Source organism: Erpetoichthys calabaricus, chromosome 3 (assembly GCF_900747795.2).
Source record: "Erpetoichthys calabaricus chromosome 3, fErpCal1.3, whole genome shotgun sequence".
NCBI classification, from domain to species: domain Eukaryota; kingdom Metazoa; phylum Chordata; class Cladistia; order Polypteriformes; family Polypteridae; genus Erpetoichthys; species Erpetoichthys calabaricus.
The window spans coordinates 68,217,057-68,230,607 of record NC_041396.2 but is presented as its reverse complement, the minus strand read 5'-3'; the positions used below and the strand labels follow the sequence as shown (position 1 = coordinate 68,230,607).

The following is a 13,551-nucleotide window of genomic DNA, read 5'->3' as shown; positions in this document are numbered from 1 at the left end:
AATTGGCTTTGAGAACAAACTTGATGGCTGCGGCTAGCTAAGGTTTCTGCTTTTGCATCATCTGTGTGTGTGTGTGTGTGTGTGTGTGTTTTTTTGTTTTTTTTTATCAGTTGGTGGCAGTGCTCCTAGATGAAATGTAGTACCCTTCTTCCAGCAGCACTTCCTGGTATGGCGGAAGTGCTGCCATCCAGGGATCCATGAACACCCGGGTGCCCCCTGGCAGTGGCCAGGTCCTCCCACAGGGATGAGGTTCCCAACTCTGTTCTGGTGGCCCCAAAGCAGACCAGGGTGGCTGCCCTCTCGTGGCCCAGGAAAGGTATTGTCCCTCTCATGGACCATCCAGGTGTCTTGGCTGGGTAGGGTCCCCAGCCGTCTGACACACTGCCCCACCACCAGCTGAAGCCCGTAGGGCAAAGCGTCCCATCCCGTGAGGGCTGGGTTTCTCCCACAGCGGGGTGCCAACATACTTTCGTCCACGGTTTGGTCCTGTAAAACAACAAGAATAGGGTGTGGAGATGTCGTCCTGACGCCACCACCTACTGGCGTCTTCCGACACGCCGTACGGACAACGTCTCTACAGATGACCAGCCCTATGACACTTGTAACATCGTCGTCCCCTCTGATTTTTCTGGTGCCCTCCAGACCCGAAAGCAGGACGGGAATGCCCGTGCTCACATCTCCCCAGCCAGGTTTGGGGCTTCTCTCCATCCCCGTGGAGAGCCCTCTTTCACTGTGCGTGACCTCTTGGGCTCACTTTTCCTTCTGTCGGGAGACCCTCCCTTCTTTCTCCAGGGCCTCCCTTTAGTTTGGGGTGCTGCAACAGCCTGGATCCCCTTATGGGACAAAGATGGACTCCGTGCAGTTTGCACTCCTCTCGATCGAGTTACGAGTGCTGCGACTTCTTGGAGCAGGGCGGTCTGTGTGCCGACACATACAAGCCGACACCTCCCCCATGCCTCAGCTCCCACTGCATGCTCGGTATTCATCCCCCAATCTACTGTAGGCCGCCCTGCTACTTGAGTCCAGTGACCCATGTTTCAGTTCCCTTTGCCAGGGCTTCCTCTTTCCTTTACGGAACTGGTAGTACTCTCCTGTACCGCATCGACACTTTGGCTGGAGAATCCGAAATTGTACTCCTCCCTCTCTCCCATTAATCCCACCCCACCCCACTCCTTTATGGCCATCAGGGGAGCCTCCGCTTTCTTCTCCAACCCATCGATGACCTCTCTCATCATCCGCAGGACCTTAAAGAGCGACTGTACGAGCTGAAGGGCTTCCTCCAGCTCCCGTACAGCCGCCAACAAAACCAAAACATCAGCCGGTGGTGGACTTACAGTTCATTCAGTCCTACTGACCAGCTGTGAGCTGCGGAGCTCCTGCGCATGCTCAATTGGGTCATCGTCTGTCTCAGGATTGATGTTCATTGGGCCCGCCCTCAACCAATCACCAGCAGGAACACAACACACCCCATCCAATCCTTTGCCTGTCTCTGGGAGGGACTTCCAGTCCTCCAGCGCTCCCTCCACCCTATGAGTGGACTCGATCGAGGAAGATGCTTCCGGGTGCTTTCCGCCCTGTGACCCTTCTACGGCCCGTAGCAGCGACACTTCTTCTCCCGCTGTTGTCTCACCATTGCTCCATGGGTCGGCAGGCTTCGGCCAATGACACGGAACCGAGCAGTCCCTGTCTAAAAAGCAAGACCAGGCAGCAGGGTAAGCCCTGCCAAGTATATCGCCATCGTGTGCAAGACTTACCTCCCGGATCCTGTCTTCCCGAGTGTGCTTTGGCCAGGTGGCCTCTTCCGCTGCACTGCCGACCCGTGCGTCCATGAAGATGACACTGTATGCAGGCGCCGCTACCTTTGGGATATGTTCGCCCTTCTTCCCCATCATACGGAACGACTTTTTGCATGGACCTTGGTGAGCGTCGTAGATCCAGCTGCTGGCCTAGTTGTGTGGGCTGCCTCCACAAAATTATTTTTAATGAGCTGTCCCCACCTTTTAGCAGGTGGAGAGTCCCATTCAGGATGCCATTGTGAAAAGCCAGCCCCTGGACACAGACAGACAGACACCAGAATGTCCAAAACACACACACGTTTTATTTTTATATAGCACCTCAATGCCTTCCTCACCAACTGTCTCTACTCTTTCTCTTTCTCTGTCTTTGTCGCCTCTACTCCCCTCCTCACAAGCTCCGTCTCCTTCCTCACAAGCTCCGTCTCCTTCCTCCCAACTCCAGCTCGTCTACTGGAGAGAGGCAGCCCCTTTTGTAATTACCTGGAAGGGCTCCAGGTGCTCTGTCTAATGACACTTCCTGATGTGGCGGAAGTATCGGATGAGCACCCGGAAGCACCGTAGACTGTCCAGGTGTCCCGGCTGGGTAGGGTCCCCGGCCGTCTGCCACAAATACATACATACATATTATATATGTATGTATGTATGCCATTGTCTCAAAGGACAATACTTACAGTAAAATATATGAAAGTGCTTTATAGCACCAATGCATATACAGTACTTTTATACCAATAATGTTTACAATGTATACCCATCTGAAAATTGTTTTCAGCTTAATGTATTTTATTGTAAATGCAAATAAGCTCTATTGGCTTCCCTTTCTCTTGATATGTTGCACTTCCAGACTTACATACATATACACTGGGTATTTTTTATATATATAAATTTAATGACTGATTTAAATCTTTAATATCCAGGGTGTATATTCAATTTTTGTTGTGCATTCTTCACTAAATTAACCTTTTCATGCATTTTCAGAGGGTTGGTGATGACGTGCTCTTCCACTGAAATTATACTTCTGAATGTCTGTATGATTTTGAAGAGTTACAGGAGATACAGGGCATGTAACATGATTTAATGAATTGACACATCAGTTGTTTTTTCTGTCCAGCTAGTGAGTCATTTATGTATTCATTTTTAACACAACTGGTTACAGTATTCCATTTCAAAGTCTTCAAGGAGTGAAAGCCTATCCTAACATTATGAGTTGTAAGGCAGGAGTGAACCTGATATTACAAGTCTGCTGCCTGTTGTGGGTTCGTGCCCAATATTCCCAGAGTAACCTCTGATTCCCCAGGACCCTGATGTGGGTTAAGCAGTGAGCTTCATAAATAATAAAAATTTAATTTTACAGCATTCAGGAAAGAGTAAATACTGTTTTAATAAAGCAGATTATTTGGATGTTATTAATGCTAATGTATGCAAATTGTCACAGTAATGTGTGTGTATGTATGTATGTATATTATAAAAAATAAATAATGTGTGTGTATTTTTAAACCCTTTGGAGGGAAACTGGTAATAAAATTTTCAGAAGTTTTTTCCTGTGTAAACTGTCCTTTACATGGTAATTCCTTAAAATACAATGTCAAAGAAATTCCAATCTACACAATGGTTATAGATTTACTGCTAGATAAAATGAAATTTTTACAAACACCATGACCCAACTGGCTACCTTTTTAAAACTGTGATCATGTAATATGTAACAAACATCATTATTTTTTTTTTTTTTTACAAAGTCATGCTGAGTGCATGGCTTTTGTTTTATCCGCTATTCCAGTATTTTAAAGGTATAAAGGAAGAATATATAGTTATTCTATAGTTGTTAAAATTCTTATTCTTTATGCTCAAATGACATTGTGCCAGTCACTGTACTGTATCTTATGATGTCACTTTTTATTTGTACTTTCAAATTTATAATGTCTGTGATCGTACTTTTTAATCAGATGGACATCCGTCCATTATACAGCATGACCTGTGTCCAATGTGCACCTCAAAACCAGACTTAGCTGAATTTTTGTAATATTTACATTCAAAGTTAGTGATACCCTTTGGGCAAACTTGCATTTAAATTAGCTTATGGTGTTTTTTGTCTGCCAGCTTTTTTGGCATTTTTCTTCTCTGCAGTCTTTTTTAAAAAAAAAAAAAAAAAAAATGTGTTTTACTATACAAAAGTACATTATAAGCCTCCTTTCACCTCTCAAATATTTGGAAAAAGCAGAATGCATTTCATATTTGGTTAACGGACTTGCAAAGAATATCACTTCATTGTGAGTTGAGCCAGGATTATGAGCAGAGAAATATTTTTTAAAAATAAACCCACAAAAATCAGTGTAGTCGCCAAGGAGAACAAGTAGGCCTTAGTTTACGGTTGAGCAGTGAATTTGAAATGAAGTCTTTGAACAGAAACCAAGGAGGCAGCAGAGAAGCTTTGAGATTGGGAAAAAAAAACTTGGTGTTGCTAAGAGATTTTTTTAACCTATTGCATTATTTTTAACACATTATTTTCTTATTTTTACCCTTATTTGTCTACTAGACAATTTTACCTAAAGCAGATTACCAATCTCAGGCATGTATTGTAAATACAAAGAAGTGGAAACAATACATGTATAATGTATGTGTGGGAGTGCACAGTAAAACTGGCCAAAATACTATCGGATAATGGGGTAAAAATTTTAAATAAAAAAATTCACTATTGGTGATTTCCAGTATGTTTTAGATCAATCTTCTTCTTCTTCTTCTTCCTCTTTTGGCTGCTCCCGTTAGGGGTTGCCACAGCGGATCATCTTTTTCCATATCTTTCTGTCCTCTGCATCTTGTTCTGTTACACCCATCTCCTGCATGTCCTCTTTCACCACATCCATAAACCTTTGCTTAGGCCTTCCTCTTTTCCTCTTCCCTGGCAGCTGTATCCTTAGCATCCTTCTTCCAATATACCCAGCATCTCTCCTCTGCACATGTCCAGACCAATGCAATCTCGCCTCTCTGACTTTGTCTCCCAACCGTCCAACTTGAGCTGACCCTCTCGATATTACGTATATGCCACTCAAGCCAAAATGTGTGTTTTAAACCATTAATTCCAGTGACATGCAGGACTAGATTTATTTGATCAGATAAAAAAAGATTTTTATTAGTGATCTAAAAGGGCACCACTTGGGCAAATACACTACATACCTGAAATGGGAAAACTGTATTGTAAATACCGGTTGTATTTTGCTATTGTACGTGTGTGTGTGTGTGTGTGTGTGTGTACCTTTCAGAATGACCTTTTTTTTTTTTTTCTTTCAGGCAAATAAGTCATGATCAACATTTTACTAGCAAATCAAAAGTGTGTGTTTATATTTAATCTGTACAAACCTTTTCACTCCTATTGTAAGCTTTATATGTTTTTCCTAGGATCTCTTTGTTGCCAGGAAGCAAGTTAACGTTGCTGAGCTACCTTTGTGCTGCTTGAGGAGGCTGGTTATTTGTAATGTGAAAATCAGTTTAAACTGTGTAACAACGATTGCATCAGTTGAACCAGTTCTTTTGGGAATAAGGGCAAAAAACACAGTGTCTTTCTTATCATTCATTGCACCTCACAACCATTATCTCTCTATTTTTTCTGTGCTGTGCTGACAGGCTCACAGAGTAGTAAATAAATCACATATCTAAAATTGTATGCACTCCGAGTACGTCCACGGATAATCTTAAATGTGTGTCTTGCAGGCAGAACATTTTATAATCCACTCCAATGTGTCTGTGGTCAATTCATGGACAGTGTGACCAAACTACTACAGTCTAACTATAAAGTACAAAAATAAGGATTTTAAGTCCTTTCAACTTATTTAGCGTGTGACATACAAATCGTATATAAAAATAAAATATACCCATATAAATGACAATATAAAACTGCTGCAAATTACTCAATTACATTGCACATCACAAAGAAACATCTACATTTTTAATACTTAATTGCACTGTGAGTCCCACTCAGGAAATTGGTATAATCGGCAGTATAGGCTCTCAGAGGGTATTCTTCAATGATGTGGTGGATTGTCTGTCTAGCTGCATCACAGTTGCATTATGAAGATGAGTTTTCTCTCCATTTGTTGAGTAAGTCTACACAACTACCATGATTAGCTCTGACTCTATTGATTCTAGTCAGTACTCTTTGGGCAGGTCAGAACCAATTGGTTTTTCAGATATAAATGGTAAAATGTAAGCATGGGCTGGTAAGACAACTTCCCATTCTCTTCTCCAAGACAGTGCAAGCTTAAAATCATTTTCATATACATTTTTAGCTTTTACAAGTGGTGGGTCCCTGGACTCGAGTCTTTTAATACTCCAATAGTCAGAAAAAGAATGAAAGGGAAGTTGCACATTTTTTGAATTTTCTGATATCCTCCGGGCGGCACGGTGGCGCAGTGGTAGCGCTGCTGCCTCGCAGTTAGGAGACCCGGGTTCGCTTCCCGGGTCCTCACTGCGTGGAGTTTGCATGTTCTCCCCGTGTCTGCGTGGGTTTCCTCCAGGCTCTCCGGTTTCCTCCCACAGTCCAAAGACATGCAGGTTAGGTGGATTGGTGATTCTCAATTGGCCCTAGTGTGTGCTTGGTGTGTGGGTGTGTTTGTGTGTGTCCTGCGGTGGGTTGGCACCCTGCCCAGGATTGGTTCCCTGCCTTGTGCCCTGTGTTGGCTGGGATTGGCTCCAGCAGACCCCCGTGACCCTGTGTTCACACACCGCAGGACACACACAAACACACCCACACACCAAGCACACACTAGGGCCAACTTAGAATTGCCAATCTACCTAACCTGCATGTCTTTGGACTGTGGGAGGAAACCCACGCAGACACGGGGAGAACATGCAAACTCCACGCAGGGAGGATCCGGGAAGCGAACCCAGGTCCCCAGATCTCCCAACTGCGAGGCAGCAGCGCTACCCACTGTGCCGCCCAGCAACAACCAAAAGACCACATTTTTACACAATTTAACAGTTTCATGTGATTATATTGTTTAATATAAGGTTAGGTTTGTCAGTAATGCATGAAAAACTAGAATGCGGAAACTCTAGTGGCCCTAATAGATCCATAATTTTTGTGAGAAACCAATTCCTGACTTTTTATTTGACTTAAGTCTGGTGACTCATGTACTTCCTGCTGACTCACTTCTGTACTTATTTATTTAATATTGTGGTATTATTTGCTTTCTGTTTAAGGTATTTAGTAAAGATGAATTGTGTTCAAGATACTTGTTCCTAAAATACAGTATATACTATATTCAGTACTAGTTAAGACCTGTTTGATAAAACCATATGCAGTTCTTTAAGTTGGATGGATTATGTGCTTGGATTGTTTTTAGTTTATTCCAGTTGTTCATAAATCCAGTGTGTGTGAGACATATATGGCTACAACATTTCCACTGTAAACATCCTTAGTTCACATGGGTTGGCTACATTTTAAGGTTCAAAGTAATTCAGGTTTTTAAGATAATGCAGATATCTTTTTATTAAAATCTTTTCAGTCTCTCTGGCTTTGATTTATTTTTGAAGACAACAATAGAATCTCATCTGCAAATGCTTCAGTCTTGGTAACCAGTCACAAAAGCAGTTTGTTTGTTGACAAATGCCTCTCCTAAGGACCCTTTTAATACACTTTCCATTTCTCTGCCTTATTTCCTTAGTGGCTGCAGCTGCTTAAACTAATATGTCACAGGCCGACACAGTCATCTTGGGAAATTAATATGCAGACTCCTACAGGCTATGTCTCCCTCAATTTCTCTGTCTACTTTAGTATTTTGCTTTTTGATAAAAAGAAATGTCAGTTTCATAATATTTTCTACATAGTAAACTAAGCATTAGTGTGCCTATAAGTCTTCAGTCATGTACCATGACAATAAGTGCTGTATAACATTCTTAAACCTGCTTAGTACATTTTAGGGTTGCTGAGAGCCAGAGCCTTTTTTGTCAATACTGGACACAAGATCGCACTTAACCCTGAGTAGGGTGCAAGTTCATCAGAGTAGGGTTCACTCAAGAGCACATCCACACTTTCAACCAGTTAGGGCTAATTTTGGATTTACCAATTAACCTAATGCACATCTTTGGGAATAGTGGAGAAAATTGAAGTTCAAGAAGGAAAACCCACACACAGAGAATGTACATATTTTACATGGACTTGAAGTGACCTGGGCATTAGGATTCAAACATGAGATGTCATATCTATAAAGAAGCAAAGGCTAACCACTGAGCTACTGTACCACCCTGGCCATATTTATTTTGTTAATAAGTGACATAGTGATTAGTTAGTCACATCGTATAATAAGATTTTATTCTGGCCCCTTCCAGGCATGGCATTTAATTTTTTGTTTGTTTTCATCTTCATTTATTGTACTACTTTAGCTGTCTTTAGAAATGATAGCTCTTCATTTAGTTGTAATCATGTGTTCTGATTTAGTTTATATCAAAGTAGCTATACTACTTGTCAAAGACGGATTGGAATCCAAGTAGTCAAAGTAGACTTCCGCGTTAATGTTTGCAGTGCACCATGCAATGCATATGTCTCTGTTACATGATATTTGATATGGGATTCATAAAGGCAGTGGTAAGGTTTGTGGTGCCCCATCTTTTGGAATGACGGAGATATAGCACCTGGATGGACATACAGACCCATCCTATCTGAACTTATAATTTCATGCAAAAATAAGTGTGGTTTAAGATCTCAGGATGATGGTCTACTAAGGATTCCCCAGGTTAATGCAACAACAGTGGGAGGCTTTGCCATCAACTGTGGTGCTCCAAAGCTGTGGAATTATTGCCTGCTTGTATCGGAGATGCCCTTTATGTCTCCATTTTTAAATTCAAGCTGAAGACTCGCTACTTTAGTCTACCATACCCTTATTAGAGATGCTAATTGAATTTCCCCTTGGGATTAATAAAGTATCTATCTATCGTTGCATCTTTGTTTGTTACTTCAAGAAGTATTACAGTCATTGTAAATCATTACTACATGACCTCCTATTCTGTTTCTCTTCTCTGTACACTACCATGGCATTTGGTGCCATTGCTCACCAAGTTGTTTTATTACCCTGTTAGAAATATAATCAACACACAGGGAGCCTTGGAATTCAAGGATGAGAAAACAATATTGTCTACTTAGACTTGCAAGCACAACTTATGTAATACTGCAGAATAGGGTTGAGTCAGACAGTCCGCCTACATCTTCTGACGGTGTCTTTGACTTTTTGTTATCACTGACCACATTCCCCAAGAGGTTTATTTTCCCTAGAGAAGTTACTGTGTTATACAGTAAATTAACCTGTATGTGTTTGCATTTTATAATTTGTAAAGTTTATTTTCCTTGTATACTTGTTAGAGTGATCTGCGTTTTATACTCAAATACAAAAATAAATTGACTTGATAGGGCAGTTTGTGATCATAACATCTGACAGATCCTTTATATAATTAAAAAAAAAAAAAAAAAAAAACTTTCATTGCAGAGAGGGAAAAAAGTTGCATTTCATTCATGCTGTTTGCTGAATTTTTTAAAAAGAAATTATGCTGATTAATTTCTTGGTAATCTCATCACACTTTAGTGTACTGCCTTACAAACTGGCTTTACAATGGTTGTATCTACTACATGGTGTTGGTGTTATTATTTATTTTATGAAGAGATATGGTGCTTCAGTGGTTAGTATTACTCATTCACTCGTGGATCCATCATTTGGATTAGACTGGAGAGACTAATAGTGATTTTTCTCTAGCTTTCACATATTTGGAATAGGCACAGCTTGTAAAACCTAATGAAATATACAAATGTCTAACTTTTTACTAATATCTTCAAAATACATTCTACCTGGTGACTAGTATTATTATAGGAAGTGTTATGATTGTTATCTGTGTAGCATTACATCCTAGTCAAGTGTTTTTTTTAATTAGATTCATGATACTGCAGTGTACAACTATATATTATAGCTTCTCTATGGTCTCGTAGGATTACAAAATCATCCACCGAATATGAATTTCACGGAAAGCAGTGCTATGAAAAATTTGTCATTGCAAGTGTCCTTCTTGTTTCTCTTACTAAGCATTAACCCATTTTGTTGTCACTCAGGGCACACATTAGAGAGAGAGAGAGAGAGAGTGTGTGTGTGTGTGTGTTTTTTATTTTTTCCTTGTTGCGAACTGTTATTGTGTTGAATAGTTTAAAACATTTGAAAATTATCTGAACAATTAAATTATAAAGACAAAGACAGGATGAGCCAGGAAAACACATGCTCGTGATCACAGCGATCTGGTTTTGATTTCATTAGAGCTTTAAGATAACCTAAAAACCGTCATCACTAGAGTAATCTGGCATTTTTAATACCATCCGTAAACCTCTGTACTTAAACTGAGAAGGACTGCAATATTTTAAATATCCAGCTACTGTGGGATTCTAATCCTATTAATTCATTTTGCTCTGCTTGTGACATCTGATTACTGTGCATCTGTTAATGTTCATATCAGGGAAGCATCTTTCAAATTGATTTGTCCTTGGTAGGTGTCGATTTGTTTGAAAATCTATAATAATCATGTAAAAATTCTAGGCATCATTACTGCACACCTTTTAGCATCGTTTTACTCTCATTGAATATAGTCAGAAATATGTAGCTTGCCTAAAGTGTATTAATTTTCAACAGCAGCTGTGAAAAATAAAATTCCATTCTAATGGGTTTTTTTTTTATTTATATATATTTTTTTAAATTTCAAAATGAATCTAATCATTTGTTCCTTAAATGTTAAACATTTTTAATGGAGAAAAACATAATCAGTTATTTCTACTCTTATTCATTTCGAGTTTTCTGACCCAGTTATTGGAAACAATGCAGTTTGTTGGATTGGCAATGTCAAACTGCTAAGTTTTTTTTTTTTTTTTTTTTTTAAAAGAGGCCTGTGCCTTATTCTATGTGAATTTCTGCCATATGCTCAGTGGGTTTAATTATGTTAGAAACATTCTAACTTTTAGAATTTATAAATTCTATATTTATTAAAGATAATTTGACCAGTTATCTTGATTAATAAAATATACCACATTATTTTAGGAGAATAACTGTTGAATTTGTTTAGGCAGTTTAACCATTCCACTGATCATTCGAAGTATGGATATTTTCAATCTGAATTAACATGAAAATTGTTCCACTCTTAGTGTTACTTGGATAACAGGGTGAAATATTGCATAATACATTTCAGCTTCATCTACAATTATATAAGATTATTATAATTTTGAGCAGGTTGTCTCCACCTTGTGGTTTTGCTGTAACTTCAAGATTATATTGCCCTGATTATTGTTTCTTGGATGACTGAATTTTTTTTTCTTTCAGTAACTGGACTAATGAATGCACGTGAATGTTTTTTTGTACATTTTTCTTCATTTTAGTTGTATGCTGTACATCTTAGTTTTAGTACCAAAGAGATGAATGATTTATTCTCTCTGTCATTTATCTTTTAATAGTCACAACTTTTACTCTAATAATTTTATGTTTATTTTTCAGATTTTCTTACAATGACTACAGCAAGGTATAGACCAACTTGGGATCTGGCCCTAGACCCTTTGGTGTCCTGCAAATTGTGCCTTGGGGAGTTCCCACTTGAAAAAATGACAACCATAAGCCAATGCCAATGCATCTTCTGTACTCTGGTGTGTATCAGTTTGTGATTTGTTAAATTTAACAAAAAATTCTTAACTGCATTTTTGATTTTTGTCTAATGCTGTCTAAATCATGATGAAACGTTGTATATTGCATCTATGTCTAAACTCTGTCACTTAATACTAGTTCTTTTGGAGAATTTTAAAAAGAATTATGGGCATTCTGTTTCCTATTCTTTAAAAATACAATCTTGAATAGGACTGCCATATTTTTATAACATTGTATCAGTTGGAGTAATTTTCTTACCTTGGGTTAACATAATTTGTCCCACCTTAAAAAAATGTTTACCACTCTCTTTTTTTTTTTAAATAAATAAATAAAAATATTCTGATTTTTTTTTGGTATTTACTTATTTGTAAATACATTCCATAGCTAATTCTTTGACGTTCACATTTTTACTCAAGAGTCTTTGTCTTTGCCTTTCCTCCATATTTATTCTGCTACTTCATATTTCTCAAATGGGTGCCATGTCGGTTCATTATTTAATTTTTCTCTTTCATGTATTACAGTTTTAACAAGTCTCCTGTCATAACTAGCCTTGTTGTGAAATTAATTTTATATATATATTTTTTATATCAACATAATAAGTTTGGTCTGTTTGAACCTCCTTAGGTAAACTCTCACCAGTCACAGGGAGGGGAAGTATATGACTGGATCAAATTTAGAGAACAAGAGATTTGGTGTTCAATGAAATGTATACTTGTATTATTACAGTTAAAAGGTGTATGATGTTATTCTGTAAGTAGTACAGGCCAAAAAAAAGACGCATACAAAAAACTGTTAGTCATGGGAAAAACAAAATGGGGTAAAACTACTTTTTAGTTGATCACACCCAGATAAGCTTTTTAAAGTTGGTCACTTTTCACAAATAAAATGAACTGTGATATCATATGTAAGTGATCTGTAATTTTTACCATAAAACGAAAACAAATCAAGATTTCCTTTTAGGCACCTCTGTATATAGAGATTTTTGTATTTGAAAAATGTGGCTAAAACTGGTGTGTGGCTTGATTAACTGAGAACCTGAAATGGCAACTTTTATCTTTACAGTCACTCCATTAGTTTGAATGTGGTTAATTGAATTTCTTTCTTAATTAATCATCCCATTTCATGATTTTTAAATGTTCATAAATCTACAAGCAAATATCAGATGTAGTAATTTTTGAAATATGCTTTGCTGTTATCAATAGTAAAAACAAATGGCTATATATTTAATGCGGTAGTTCCAGAAATAGGCCGGTGAAGTTGACTTTGAATTTACTATTGCTTACTAGGGTAAATTGTCAAGAGAATATTTTTGTACATTACCAATTGGCAATTTTTCAAGTACCATTTTTTTTAAATGGTGTTACAGGAGAGACATAACCAAAGTGAAGAATTATGTCTGCCATAATTTTAAAAGTTTGTTAGAAGTGAAAACCAGCTTATACCGTTGTGTGAAAAAGTCAGTACACCCTCCTTCAGCTGTTGTTTTGGATATAACTGACAATCATCTAGCCTTTTAAGGAATTCACATATTCACATTGGTTGACAAACAGATGTCAGATTTTATTTTGTCAATAGTTATGTATGTATGTATGTATGTATGTATGTATGTATATATGGTAAATGAGGGTTGATGTGTGCCATGCAATTGACTGAGGTGCTATCTACTTTGGATTTCTACAGTATACCATATACTATTTATTTTGAAATATACCTTCAAGCTTCTCCTGATAGATGTTAGTGCTGAATTTTTTCTGTATTTGCAGATATATAATATATGCAGTATTTGATATTGTAATCTTGTTTCCACTATAAACCATCTTAGGATGTTGCATTATGAAATATAGAATAATTGGTTCTGTGTTGTATGTAGTTTTATCTACTTTTATATAATCAATGACCTAGAATTCCAAAAGCATTGTTTCACAAATGTAATATAAACTTTGCCTGAAATCTAATTAGTTGCCAAAAAATTTTAAATACACCATTATATTTAATTTAGTCAATTAAGGGTTTAAGATGTGCATAACCAGAATTTACTGGATAAACTGAAGGTTGCTAAATTTCTTTAACAAAATAAGCATTTCTTTAATTTTCAATAAATCGATTGA

The 13,551-nt window shown here is 38.1% G+C and overlaps 1 protein-coding gene across 1 annotated transcript in view; it reads left to right on the top strand.

Moving 5' to 3' along the window:
* Positions 1-13,551, top strand: part of LOC114648087 (probable E3 ubiquitin-protein ligase RNF144A-A) — a 63,574-nt gene that overhangs the window by 27,445 nt on the left and 22,578 nt on the right. The window contains exon 2 of the mRNA XM_028796903.2: positions 11,300-11,445. Within this exon, the coding sequence (XP_028652736.1) occupies positions 11,311-11,445 (135 nt within the window). The 5' untranslated portion in view covers positions 11,300-11,310. The remainder of the gene's footprint in view (positions 1-11,299; positions 11,446-13,551) is intronic.